We start from the raw sequence: 12846 nt of genomic DNA on the forward strand, positions 1-12846 counted from the left end.
AAATAAATAAATAAAAGTGGAAGTGCCTCAAAGTCGAAGTGTGTTCAAGGTGGACATGTTCTAAGAAACCTCAGTTCCTTGGCACTCGCTTGCCCCACGGGTTATCAGAGGCCATAAATCAAGCCATTTAATGACCTGTTCATGGGCAAAGAGATAGCAGAGGGCTTGTGAGCTCCGGAGAAAATAGGATACAGATAAGCAGACACACTTGTTAGTGTGGCCAGAGTGCAGGGGGTCCGGCCAGGGGCGTGTGGTCAAAACAGTTGTTTCAGACTTTTTTTTTTTTTAATGTTTATTTTTGAAGGAGAGAGAGACAGAGAATGAGCTGGGGAGGGGGAGAGAGAGAGAGGGAGACACAGAATCCGAAGCGGGCTGCACACAGCTGGACACGAGTTCACGGACCGTGAGATCATGACCTGAGCTGAACTCAGACGCTTGACCGACTGAGCCACCCAGGTGCCCCCCAAACTTGCAGACGTTTAAGTGCCACGAATGTGAGTTTTGTCAAACGTTACCTGCCAAGGACCTTGTTCAGATGCAGACTTTGATTCTGTTGGGGAGGTAAAATGTTACCCTTACCTTCACAGGAGACGAAAAATTAGTTTACTTCTACCCATCTAGGTTCTTGACGGAGACCTCTGGACGCGGACGGATTAACAGAGGAACACAAACAGAAGTTTAATAACACGTATGCCTCCTGCATACATGGGAGAGACCCAGGAAACGGAGAGTCCTTGAAATGCCTCGCGTTGTCACCTTCAATGTCACCTCCACCAAAAAACAAAAGATACGAGGGGTGGGGATGGGGGGGGGCGCTTATATGAGGTTACTAGGAAAAGTACAATAAATGGCCGTGGCTGTTTTGCAGATGTAAGTCCAGGCCTTAACGAGATAAGAGTTGATAAGTGTTTCTAGAGATTTCCTCATCCTCTTCCTGGTGCAAAAGGGAGGCGCCCTTACAGATGGAGATCTCCCCCACGTGTCTCTTACAAAAGGGTAACTTCTCAGTTCTCAGAGGTTTTCCTATGTGTACGCTGTTTCTCAAATATAAGGAGCCTAAAATCATCCTTATGTCAAAGAGGCGTATTTTGGGGCTGCAAACACGGCTCCCCTGGTACCCTCTTAGGGTTCTGTTTGGCCGGTCCTGAGAATTAAGTTGACAGAAGACAGATCAGCGGGACAAAAGCATGCAAACTCTAGAATACAAGTTTTCCATGATGCAGACTTCCTAAGGAACAAAGACCCAAAGAAATGGCCACGGTTACCTGCTTTGGTATTAGGTTGGACAGAGGGAGCCATGTGGGGAGACTAAGGAAGAGGAGGGAGCGAGAAAGACAGAGAGACTGAAGGCAAGTGGGGGAGAGCCAGAGAGAGACATCATCCACGAGGCAGGCTCCAGGCTCTGAGTCGTCGCACAGAGCCCGACGTGGGGCTCAAACCCAAGAAACGTGAGATCACGACCTGAGCCGAAGTCAGATGCTCAGCCGACTGAGCCACCCAGGCGCCCCAGATAAGGGTCATTTTAACAAACAAAATGCGGGGCGCCTGGGTGGCGCAGTCGGTTAAGCGTCCGACTTCAGCCAGGTCACGATCTCGCGGTCCGGGAGTTCGAGCCCCGCGTCAGGCTCTGGGCTGATGGCTCAGAGCCTGGAGCCTGTTTCCGATTCTGTGTTTCCCTCTCTCTCTGCCCCTCCCCCGTTCATGCTCTGTCTCTCTCTGTCCCAAAAATAAATAAACGTTGAGGAAAAAAAAAAAAAAAAAAAATTAAAAAAAAAAAAAAAAACAAACAAAATGCGTGTAGAGTCCTCTTGGCCTCAGCCTCTCATCCCTGATGAGAAGCACATTACTTCCTTTCTGGCGCAGGGAGGATGTCTTTCATACAGGAATTTCATCTCCTGCTTTGAAGAAAAAGAAAGGGAAGAGTGTTTTCCTTTGAGTTGCTGTTTCTCAAGTGCCTTTGGCTCAAGGCAGTCAGTTCGCCAGAGTGTCACGTTTTGGGGTGGCGTGTGCTGAACTCCTTCACGTGCAGCAGGTCTGAGGTGGGGCTCACAAGCTTGGGTAGCGCGGCATGAGACGGCTCTGGTTGAATGTAACGTACAGAGAAACGTACACTGGTTTCCTCTAAAGTATCACTCACACGAGGACAACTGTATTCATGACTATTCCATTTTTAAAATCCTACTTACATTTTCCCAGCGTTATCAGAGTTAATTCCTTACGTATCAAACCGCCGAGGACAGGGCTATTTGAGGCCTATTTTTGGAAACAGGGTCTCTAGGAAGATTTTTACAAATTATTCATCCATGTTATTTCATTGAGCATTATTCTACACTTGATATAGTTGTTTTAAGGTGTTAAAGCAATCAAACAGGGAGACGGCAGACTGAGGTTGTTTTAGGTTAGGTCTAGAGGTTAAGTTGCTACCTTGTGGATAATAACACAGCACCATCCAAAAACAATCTGCTATCTTATGTACAAATTTATGACTTAAAACTTCCAACGTGGTTAATTTCCAAACTACCAAAAACTCATTTTTAACCCCCCGGATCACAAGTCTACCGGCCCGTCACCGAACCCAGCTTTACAGTCTTGCCTCTCCCAGAGCAGGATCTTAAACCAGATAGTCAGGAGTCATGTGATCAGCACTAGTGAGGCCATCCGCCTGGTAAGACCTTGGCCACCCCAGAAGTGAAAGTGACCTTGTACAATTTCCTCCTGCCCACTCCCTTCTGCCTATAAAAGTCCTTCCCTTTTGGACGTACCTTGGGGCTCCTTTCCATCTGCTGGATGGGATGCTGCCTGACTCATGCATCATTAAATACAGCCAGTAAGATCGATAAAATTTTCTCAGTTGAATTCTTTTTTTTTTTTTAATTTTTTTTCAACGTTTATTTATTTTTGGGACAGAGAGAGACAGAGCATGAACGGGGGAGGGGCAGAGAGAGAGGGAGACACAGAATCGGAAACAGGCTCCAGGCTCTGAGCCATCAGCCCAGAGCCTGATGCGGGGCTCGAACTCACGGACCGTGAGATCGTGACCTGGCTGAAGTCGGACGCTTAACCGACTGCGCCACCCAGGCGCCCCTCAGTTGAATTCTTAACACCCCCAAAATTATTTTTTAAACCACCACGATTTGGGGGCGACTGGGCGGCTTAGTTGAAGCATCTGACTTCGGCTCAGGTCATGAGTTCAAGCCCCATGTCAGGCTCTGTGCTGACAGCTTGGAGCCTGGAACTTGCTTCGGATTCTGTGTCTCCCCCTCTCTCTGCCCCTCCCCTGCTCACACTCTGTCTCTGTGTCTCAAAAATAAATGTTAAAAATTTTTTTTCTAAATACCACTATTCGGTAGACTCAAAAGAATGCACCTCCTTGCCAGATATGAATTTAGAAGAAGGAGCAAAGAGTTTAGATGAAGGAGCAAAGGGCCTTTCGGCATGTCTGCGACACCCAGGTGCCCTCCTTGGGACAGCAGGCGCTCAGTCCTAGACGTGCAAGCTAAAAGTGAGCCCCTTCTGGCACATGCCATTTTACTTTTACTGAATTTCCATCCCGGAAATTCAGTTCAGCACCTTCTGGGGGTATAAGAGGAAGAGGGACTCAAAAACACACCGGCAGTGGTTCTCAGGTGCATCCAGTCATGTTGTCACATACGTTGCTCAGTATTAAGAAAGGATTGGGGCAGAGTCCCCTCCCCTGTGGTTCTGTGAGGTGATCCGGGAGAAAAGAGACAAACGGGAAGAGAACTGCACGAAAAGCGAAACAAAACCATATCCAAAAAAGGCAGACGATATCTCCTACTGTTTAATTGATCTCAAGGAAAGAAATCCAGACTCACAAAAACTTGCACGCGCTCTGTATTATTATGTACAAAACCAAGCATACGATAATCATAACGGCAAATAACAAACATGCCCCACAGAGTCAGGCCATTTGAAACGGAGCTCTGTACGTGCACGTGAATGCATAATAAATACTGCTTCTCTGTTACCGTGAAATCCACTACCACCTACCCAGGGTTTTATGTTTTTAACTACTCCAGTAGGTGAGCGTAAAGAGGACTTAGGCAATATTTAAAGCATGAAAGGTAAAGATTCTTCCGTTTCTCCGGAAACTAACCTAATAGCTTAAGAACCACTCCAAACCTTCCTCCCTTGAGCCCGTAGCTGCCATGAGATCAACCACGTCCCCCGATCTTTGCTGACACGGGGCACCCACCCTGCCCTCGTAAGTGCCCAGTCACTTACGAACCTTTGGCCAATCGAGCCATTGAAGATTTGAGAAGTAGTCTCAATCTAAATAACTGTACTAATACTGATATATTTTTGCAGTTTGTTTTTGTATGTTTTTACATTTCCCACTGGTTCTGAGCCGGAAGCAATTAATTCTTCTTACATTCTCTACATTTTTTTTACCTTGCATCATTTTAATTGGTTGAAGCATAACATGGATGTAAACAATTCCCCAGAAATGAGAGGCACTTCTCTGAATGCTGAATGAACGACTCATGTCCCCAGACCAGCAGGACACTCGGTGGCTGCGACCGGACCAGCCAGAGGAGGTCCCGACTCCCACTTGCCAGGGCCATCTGCGTGAAAATGGCCACACTCCTGTCTGCAGCGTTTACAAAAGGAGGCTGTGCTGGGGACGTGTACCAGAAATCACAGAATTCAAATTGTGCTTACGTTCTGCAGTGAACCTATGCGGTTCATCAGGAGCCCCGATCCCGTTGCAAGAATACTGGTTAAAATAAAGCATCAACCTGAGGCAAAGAAGTAAACAGGCAAAGTCACTTTCACAGGCTTTTAAAATGGTCTCAACAGGTGACATTATAACTATTCCCCAAATTAGGCAACTGACTTCAAGTCAAAGAGCAAGGAACAAATGGAACATCTCAGGTGCCACCTGTAAATTTCTTAATCATGTTGGCTCCGACACACGCGAGGCAAAGAAGCCGGATAGCCTCACCCTGGGGGGTGTCCAAGAGTACCCAAAGGGAGCATTACCAGAGAAGGCAGCAACGCAGCCTAAACCCCGTAGTATCGGTAACAGGAGTATATATATGTGCGTATAACGTGCTTACAGAGATTTATCGGCCCTGAAATGTTATCAAGAGCTGTGTAAAAATCTGAGTAGAGAAAGGATTGTGCACGAGGCGCAGCACCAGCCGTGTATAAAGGACCAGTCCGTGTGCACTCACGAGCAGCAGGTAGGGTGCAGGATACACGGGGTGCCGCTCAGGAAGCACAGAAAGGTGAAGTAAGATCAGCGCTGTTTTCAAGTTACAATACAGACACCGGGTGTGGAAGTGACAGCATCACCGAGAACTCGGGAAGGGATGCCCGCTGGATGCACGTCTTTGTTCACATCCAAAGGTACAAGATCTTCGCGTGAAGAGCATGCTTTCTCCCAGAGGGTGCTGTGAAAGATAAAGACTCTAACAGGGAATCCGTAAAACTCTAGACATAAACTCTTGGAAGAAAAAAATGACCTTGAAAATGTGTATATGTTGTTTAACGTTATCAAAGTCAGATTTTAAAATGGCACCTTGGGGCGCCTGGGTGGCGCAGTCGGTTAAGCGTCCGACTTCAGCCAGGTCACGATCTCGCGGTCCGTGAGTTCGAGCCCCGCGTCGGGCTCTGGGCTGATGGCTCGGAGCCTGGAGCCTGTTTCCGATTCTGTGTCTCCCTCTCTCTCTGCCCCTCCCCCGTTCATGCTCTGTCTCTCTCTGTCCCCAAAATAAATAAACGTTGAAAAAAAAAATTTTTTTAAATGGTACCTTAATATTGAACTTCTGCCCATGATTAATTTATTTACAAATGCATCTTGTCCTTAGGCTATTAACTTAAAGCATCTTAGATGGCGCTTGGATGGCAGGGTCCTCGGAGCCTGCAGGCCGGTATGCATTTTCAAATGAAGAGAGCCAAGTTTTTAGTTTGCCCCGAAGGTGAAAAAAATTGAAACCCATGTGTATGAAAACAAAGAGAGTGATCATTTAAAGACATAAAATCAGCTACAGTCATCAAAACATACTGGGTATCCAGCAGTCCACCGAAGGTTTTAAAGATATTCACAGTAGCAACAGAATTGAATCTGTGTGTGACTTGGGTCACAGCACAAGTGTATGGACAAGCAGGCATCACTTAAGGACAGTTAAATAAGCAGCATCTAGGATCTAGGAGAGCCAGGGAGCCAGGGACCAGCTAAGGATGTTAAGAAGACACTCAGTAATCCCTATCATTCCTATCCAATTGCCCCCTCCATCCTGAAATGTGTCCTCACTCCTCTGCCCCGAAGCAAGGTGGTAAAATCCTGCTCTTGCAAAGTAAAACAGATCCTTATACTGATTGCGGACAGCAGGGTATCCAAATCAGTAATGGAATGACTGTGACAGTCACATGTGGCTCTGTGTGTGTCTGATGGTAGGCCTTTCATGTACAAACTCTAAAAAGGTGGTTTTTCTGTGCACCTTCTTCCAGAAGCCATACATGCACTGCATGTATGCACATGCATACAGAAACACTAGGGTGCCAAAAAGTTCATGTTTATCTCCCACCAAACAGCAGCGGTCCTGCCGAGACCCGCTAACTTACAGCCGGACAAAGTCTTGGCACCACTTTAACCGTAAATACAAAGACTCCAAAGGCGGACTTCCCCACCACCTCGACATTTAAAATACTTTAAAGAAAAAACAACAACTGTGAAAGTGCTAGATTCCATGGTCTAGAAAGAGCAAGCAGCTTAGTGATACATAACTTTGCTCAAAAGAGATGCTCCCAAACTTGAGAAAGAGCCGAAGCTTCTCCTCGGGCTGCAGTGGACACAACTTCTGTTTGGACAGCTCATGAGGAGGACACCAAGAACTCGATCTCAGGGGCGCCTGGGTGGCGCAGTCGGTTAAGCATCCGACTTCAGTCAGGTCACAATCTCGCGGTCCGGGAGTTCGAGCCCCGCGTCAGGCTCTGGGCCGATGGCTCAGAGCCTGGAGCCTGTTTCTGATTCTGTGTCTCCCTCTCTCTCTGCCCCTCCCCCGTTCATGCTCTGTCTCTCTCTGTCCCCCAAAAAATAAACGTTGAAAAAAAATTAAAAAAACAAAACAAAACAAAAAAAAAACTTGATTAAAAAAAAAAAAAAAAAAGAACTCGATCTCAAACGTTTCAGATCCCACAGGGGTTCAAAGCAGTACGTATGCGCTACTTTCTACACGCAGGCGCACTGCAAGCGGGGAGCTGAACGTTACCGCCTGCCTTATGTTGTGGGCTGGCTGCTGCTTCCAGTTCAGACCTCTCTTTCCCTGTCATTTTCTTCATATGGCACAGATCTTGGTTAAATGTTCCTCAAAAGGGCTCTCACTTGCTTAAGACAGTCAAAACAAAGAAAGGCTTATTGAAAGACACCTTTGTTTGGAAATAAGCCCAGTGTGGCTGGGGTAAGGGTGGGGATGCACTTAAAGGGCCAGTCAACGACTTACATGTCAGTCATCATAAAACGTCCTAAAATGCACCGTATCGTGACTTGTGCAAGAGCTCTCATGTTTAGGTATCCGCGGGTCTTTGCAATTCATTATTTCAGTTATTATTTGAATCTGTGTGTGCTTGGCTTTACTCCATTGGTTTTGAATTTCTTCTCACTGGATATGGTGGCCTGAGAGCAGGTGCTGGCACTGCCCTTCTTCTTCAGGTTCCCGGGAGCTTGCACTCTGGGGGCTCCGCAGGAGTCCGGGGTGGTCACCGCCTGCGCCGAAGCACCGCCACCGCCGCTGTCCGCGCGGGGGCCGCTGTCACTGCAGGGCAGGTCCCGGCGCTGCGGCCTGGGGCTCTTACTCCATTTCTTTTTCTGCTCCTCTGTCCTGCCCTCCAAGGCTGGCTTCTGCGAACTTGGTCCCCCGCTCCGCGCCACGTGGACAGCTTTGCGGGGGGTGTCAAAGGCGTAATAGGATGGACGGGCTTCCTCGAGGTGCAGGTCTCTCCTTCGGGAAGCGCCTGGCTTGGGAGCCCCCTCTTGGTGAGGCCTGGCGGGAGCGCTGACCACCAGCTTGCTTCTGCCTGGGCTTTTCAGAGCCCCCGCCATGCCGGGGGCGGTGGGAGGCCTGGCCTTGGCGCCCTTCCCCTTCTCACCCTGCACGGTCTGCATCTGCAGCCACTCGAGCTGGAGCAGCCTGTCGATGTACCTGGCGAGCAGCCCCGCAGCGCCGCCCTGAGACGCTGGCCTGGGCTCGGCGCCCGGTGGCACGGCCAGGTCGCGGAGGTCCCAGGAGCTGAACGGGGCCGGGAGGAAGTCCGCGTAGCGGTAGGTGGTCTGCGTGCCCCGCGGGTCCGGGTCCAGGTCCGGGCTGGCGGCATCGATCTCCTCCGCTCGCAGGTGCAGCTCCGGGGGCGCGAGCGCGGAAGGCGGCACCGGGACTCTCTCCGAGTCCGACAAGTCGCTGGCGCTGTCCTCGTCCTCGTCTGCGCCCTCCTTCATGATTTTCATGCACTGAAGGTCGAGAAACAGCTCGTTCCCCGAGGCGCCCCGACACCTGGGGTCCAGGGGGCTCCTTTTGGGTTTGCCTTCCGGGGAAACGCTTTCTCTGAGTCTGTCCACAGGCAGATGGGGGGACACCTGGGGTGCCTGGGATTTACTCTGCCTTTTTCCTGAAGAGTTTTTTGAACGTTGTGCTTTATTCCAAGATGGGCCAGCATTCATATTGCTGTGAGAGATAAAACTGTAATTCTTAGTTCATTGGACAAGACCTGGCCTGCCGGTGATTAAACAGACAACAGGCACCCGCCAGTGGCGTTTCGGTTGTCCCCAGGAAGGCCCGCACGGCCCCTGCCCAGCCGGTGGTGCTCACAGAGCAACTGGGCACACAGGACGCCACTCAAGAAACGTGACAGGACACAGGTGCCCAGAGTGGATGCATGGATTTTGTCTGATACCAGCTCCCTTTAGGAAAAACACTGACAGTTCTTAAAGTGCTTGTAATTTTAGACCAGTCGTGTATATTCCAAAACAAACAAACAAACAAAAAAACCCCACCAGTTTGGAGAAAATCTGTTGTAAACTCTCAATCTGTTCTGTTAATGATGAACAGTGTTTAACAACAGTGACAAGTAAAAGCCACAGCTTTCTTTGACAAGCCTATTTTCAATGAAAAGTAAACAAGGTGTAAAATGCAAGTTGTATAGAACTTCGTCACTGATTGGTGGTGATTCTGAGCCTGAACCACCTAAAATCTTAACATGAAAGGGGCACCTGGGTGGCTCAGGCAGTTGAGCAACCCGCTCTTGATTTCAGCTCAGGTCATGATCCCAGGGTCGTGGGACTGAGCCCTGCAGCGTGGAGTCTGCTGGAGATTCTCTCTCTCTCTCTCTCTCTCTCTCTCTCTCTCTTTGCTCCTCTCCCCGCTTTCACTCTCTCTCTCAAAATGAATAAATAATAAAATCTTTTTAAGAAATGTTTTTAGGGGCGCCTGGGGGGCGCCTGGGGGGCGCAGTCGGTTAAGCGTCCGACTTCAGCCAGGTCATGATCTCGCGGTCCGTGGGTTCGAGCCCCGCGTCAGGCTCTGGGCTGATGGCTCGGAGCCTGGAGCCTGTTTCCGATTCTGTGTCTCCCTCTCTCTGCCCCTCCCCTGTTCATGCTCTGTCTCTCTCTGTCCCAAAAAAAAAAAAAAAAAAAAAAAAACAACAAAAAAAAACGTTGAAAAAAAAAATTTTTTTTAAAAAAAGAAATGTTTTTAGTTATTTTCGAGAGCCAGAGAAAGTGAGTAGGGGAGGGTCAGCAAGGAAGAGGGACAGGATTCAAAGCAGACTGTGTGCTGACAGCAGAGAGCCCGAGAGCCCGATGTAGGGCTCGAACTCACAAACTGTGAGATCCATGACCTGAGCTGAAGTCCGCCGCTCGACTGACCGAGCCACCCAGGTGGGCCCAATAATAAATAAATAAAATCTTAACATGAAAGAGTGTAGCATATATAACCTGTACCTCACATCGAAAGCTTATTCATGTGTTTTCAAATAGGAAGTGCACTGAGAAAAACCGTATTTAAAATGAGAGAGAAAAAAATCATATGGTGCCTTAAAACACCATATGAATGAAAAACATAGGACTCATGCTCCCTTGTGAATGGCAGGAAATGGGAATGACGGATTCTGTGTGCATTACCAGCACGGCTGCAATTCCCCCGGAGGTGATTTATTCCCAGGCAGGATCTCATATCAGAGTGGAAAACACTTTCTTTTCTTTTTACCCAACACACAGCATCTCACTAGGATTCATAATGCTTCTCAGGAACATTAAGTCAGGTAGGGTAAAAGAAAATGGGCAGTAAACAGGCCTTCTGGAAAGCTCAGAGGTCACCTGTCCAGTGGTTTCTGCCACACTAAGCAACTGTTTGAAAATGTGTTACTTTTTTAAATAAATATGGAGGGTGTCGAATCATGTGCAATAGCTAACACGTGCTTAATATATATTGGAAAAATGAATAAAGGAATTGTCATTACTTAGAACTCATAACCAAAACCGTTATAACTTCTGTTTACTCTGTCAGTGTATATCAATAAAAGTTATTATCGATATCCGTTTTATAAAAAAGGAAGCACGCATAGAAGGATGATTAAGGGGCTTACCTAAAATTATAGATTCTGCTAACAGTGGCAGAATTATGGCCTCTGGAATTTTTACTAACTGGTACTGTTTAAAACCACTTTGCCCACTCATTTCTGATGGGTCAAAAACATAAGTACATATTTCGTATCCACAGACATTACTTTTTTTCCAGCCACACATATTCGGTCTGGAGAACTGATATAACGTGCCATTTGCAAGAGAAAGCAATTAAAATTATTTACCTGCTTTTCTGATGACACTGATTCACCCGATTCCCTTTCTTGAAAAAATCACATGGCTGATCATCATCTAGGGTTTGATGGACTGTCTAAAAAACAGACATGCAGTAATAAATACCATGAACACACACACACACACCAAACAAAACAGCAAAACAAATCTAAGTAAGATTTCCCCTCAAAATTTACATCACCTTTTCTGTAGTGCTTGAAATATTCTTGCTCAATCTGTTGGCAGATGATGACAGCTGGGGAAGTGACTTCTTTATTCCTCTTATATTTGGAAAGGACTCTTCCAGGCCACCGGAACTAGAAGTAACAGAACATGGTAGGTAAGTATGGATTGCAAACGGCTCTGCCACCGGTACTGGGCTGGTTTTCACTTGTTTGTTTTGAAATATTTGCATAGTATTGAAATGTTGGTGGGGGGTATTGCCTTCTGTTTATAGTTTCATCTTTTTTGCTTGTTTATTTTTCACGGTGGATATTAGATACAAAATCAGACCACTATAAATGCTGCCAATGGAATCCTTCTCTCTCTCCTCACATACACACAGAGTCTCCTTGGCAATAACACCTTCAGGAAATTTGCAGGGCTAATTAAGGTCAGGTATTACTCCAATCTCCCATGTCCACTCATTCATTCATTCAACAATTACAGGAGAGCCTAGAAAATGCACATATCCCTGCTCTCATAGAACTAAAACTATTAGGGAAGCTCCCCTTTAATCCTCCTGCCTTTTCGATCACATCAATCCCGTAAAAGATTGTCAATCTAGTAATACCCATCACATAATGCTATCTCTGTGCACATAATGCTATCTCTGTTGACTCACATGGAGAATGCTGCTTTCCCTGATTTTCAGTGGGTGGCCTACAAAAAGTGCCCTGATTTCAAAGTGAATATTGTCTTTCATAATATCCCCTGCCTCTGTAAAACAGAAAAAAGGTGGGATTATAGAAGACTCTTTTGTCCTCCTGAAATTCTGCTGTATTTACTTTTCATAAGTATGTGTGCCTTTTCAGGCTCTCACAGTTAATGACTTCTATCACAATCAACAGGCTGGGTTCATCTGAGATGTAGAAGAGGTTCTTCCCTTTACCAGCCCTCCTTCAATAGTTTGGTTTTCCTTCTGCTTTCTCCCTCCGGACAGCGAAAAGGGCCCCTCCACAACGCCTGGTCCCAAACTGCTGTCGGGAACGTGCAATTCCACCTTTTCCCCCGCTTCATTTCACCTGGCATGCTCTGCACCATAAGCGGCAGCGTTTTCTGGGCACGTTACTGAGTGACACAGGAAAGGACCGCTTGTAGGGTCCTAAGATGCAGAAAGCAAGCTCCCGGGTTCCCTGATGGTTCAGGCTTGCATTGGAACAAAGCTACAAGTCTGAGACTGGCTACAAGACTGCTTCCCAAGCGCCAGCGGCTGACTAAGGGCAGCTGCATAATTCATCACAGGGCATTAACTCGCCTTCCCACATCTTCCTCTCAGGCTAGGCGCCAGGAGACGGACAGAGGCAGCACCGCCCCTCCCCACCCTCCAGGGAACTGGCCGGCCGGCCGGCCGTCTGGGCGGCAAAGCATTGTGGGTGATGTGTGGTCAGGTCGCCTGTCCTCTACGCAGCGAGGCTCCCTGGATCTGGACGGGGTTCCAGGTTGCATTGCAGTGCACACGTCCAAAGAGCTGGCTAGCCCAGAGACTTCAAATTGGCCCGGGGACCAGCTGCCGGGGAGGCCACATTTTGCGTTCACCCCCCACCCCACCCCCAGTAACCCAGAAATCCAAGGGCCCGCCGCATGCATCTCCCTCGTCCTCCGCTTGTGCAGACACAGATCTGCGGTCGATAGGCGCAGGGGCCGGGCAGACGCAGACAGAAATGGATCAGACCTGTTCCGCGGTCGCCGAGGACACGTGACGAGGCCGTCCGCCGGCCTTCCCGGCGCCGGGCGCGGAGGTCGGACTGCGGCGCGCTGCGGCAGGGCCGGGAGGCGGCGGCGCGCGGCGCGGCGGGCTCCGGGGCTGC

The 12846-nt window shown here is 48.3% G+C and overlaps 1 protein-coding gene and 1 long non-coding RNA gene across 2 annotated transcripts; both read right to left on the reverse strand.

The window, feature by feature from the left end:
* Positions 1–3784: 3784 nt before the first annotated feature.
* LOC125161905 (uncharacterized) lies at positions 3785–6977 on the reverse strand. Its single transcript, XR_007150806.1, has 2 exons — positions 5778–6977; positions 3785–5545 (listed from the first exon to the last, which is right to left on the reverse strand). It is a non-coding gene; the product is annotated as an uncharacterized LOC125161905 (long non-coding RNA).
* Positions 6978–7052: 75 nt separating this feature from the next.
* FAM217B (family with sequence similarity 217 member B) lies at positions 7053–12842 on the reverse strand. Its single transcript, XM_047852206.1, has 4 exons — positions 12711–12842; positions 11019–11133; positions 10828–10913; positions 7053–8687 (listed from the first exon to the last, which is right to left on the reverse strand). Exon 4 carries the CDS (start codon positions 8681–8683, stop codon positions 7574–7576), a length of 1110 nt encoding a protein of 369 aa, XP_047708162.1. The 5' UTR covers positions 8684–8687; positions 10828–10913; positions 11019–11133; positions 12711–12842; the 3' UTR covers positions 7053–7573.
* Between the last annotated feature and the right edge of the window lie 4 nt (positions 12843–12846).

Source organism: Prionailurus viverrinus, chromosome A3, assembly GCF_022837055.1.
Source record: "Prionailurus viverrinus isolate Anna chromosome A3, UM_Priviv_1.0, whole genome shotgun sequence".
In the NCBI taxonomy this organism is placed as follows: domain Eukaryota; kingdom Metazoa; phylum Chordata; class Mammalia; order Carnivora; family Felidae; genus Prionailurus; species Prionailurus viverrinus.

What these genes read in the sequence shown, in the direction of transcription:
- FAM217B (XM_047852206.1), bottom strand. Translation starts at nt 8,683, where the DNA reads ATGAATGCTGGCCCATCTTGGAATAAAGCACAACGTTCAAAAAACTCT.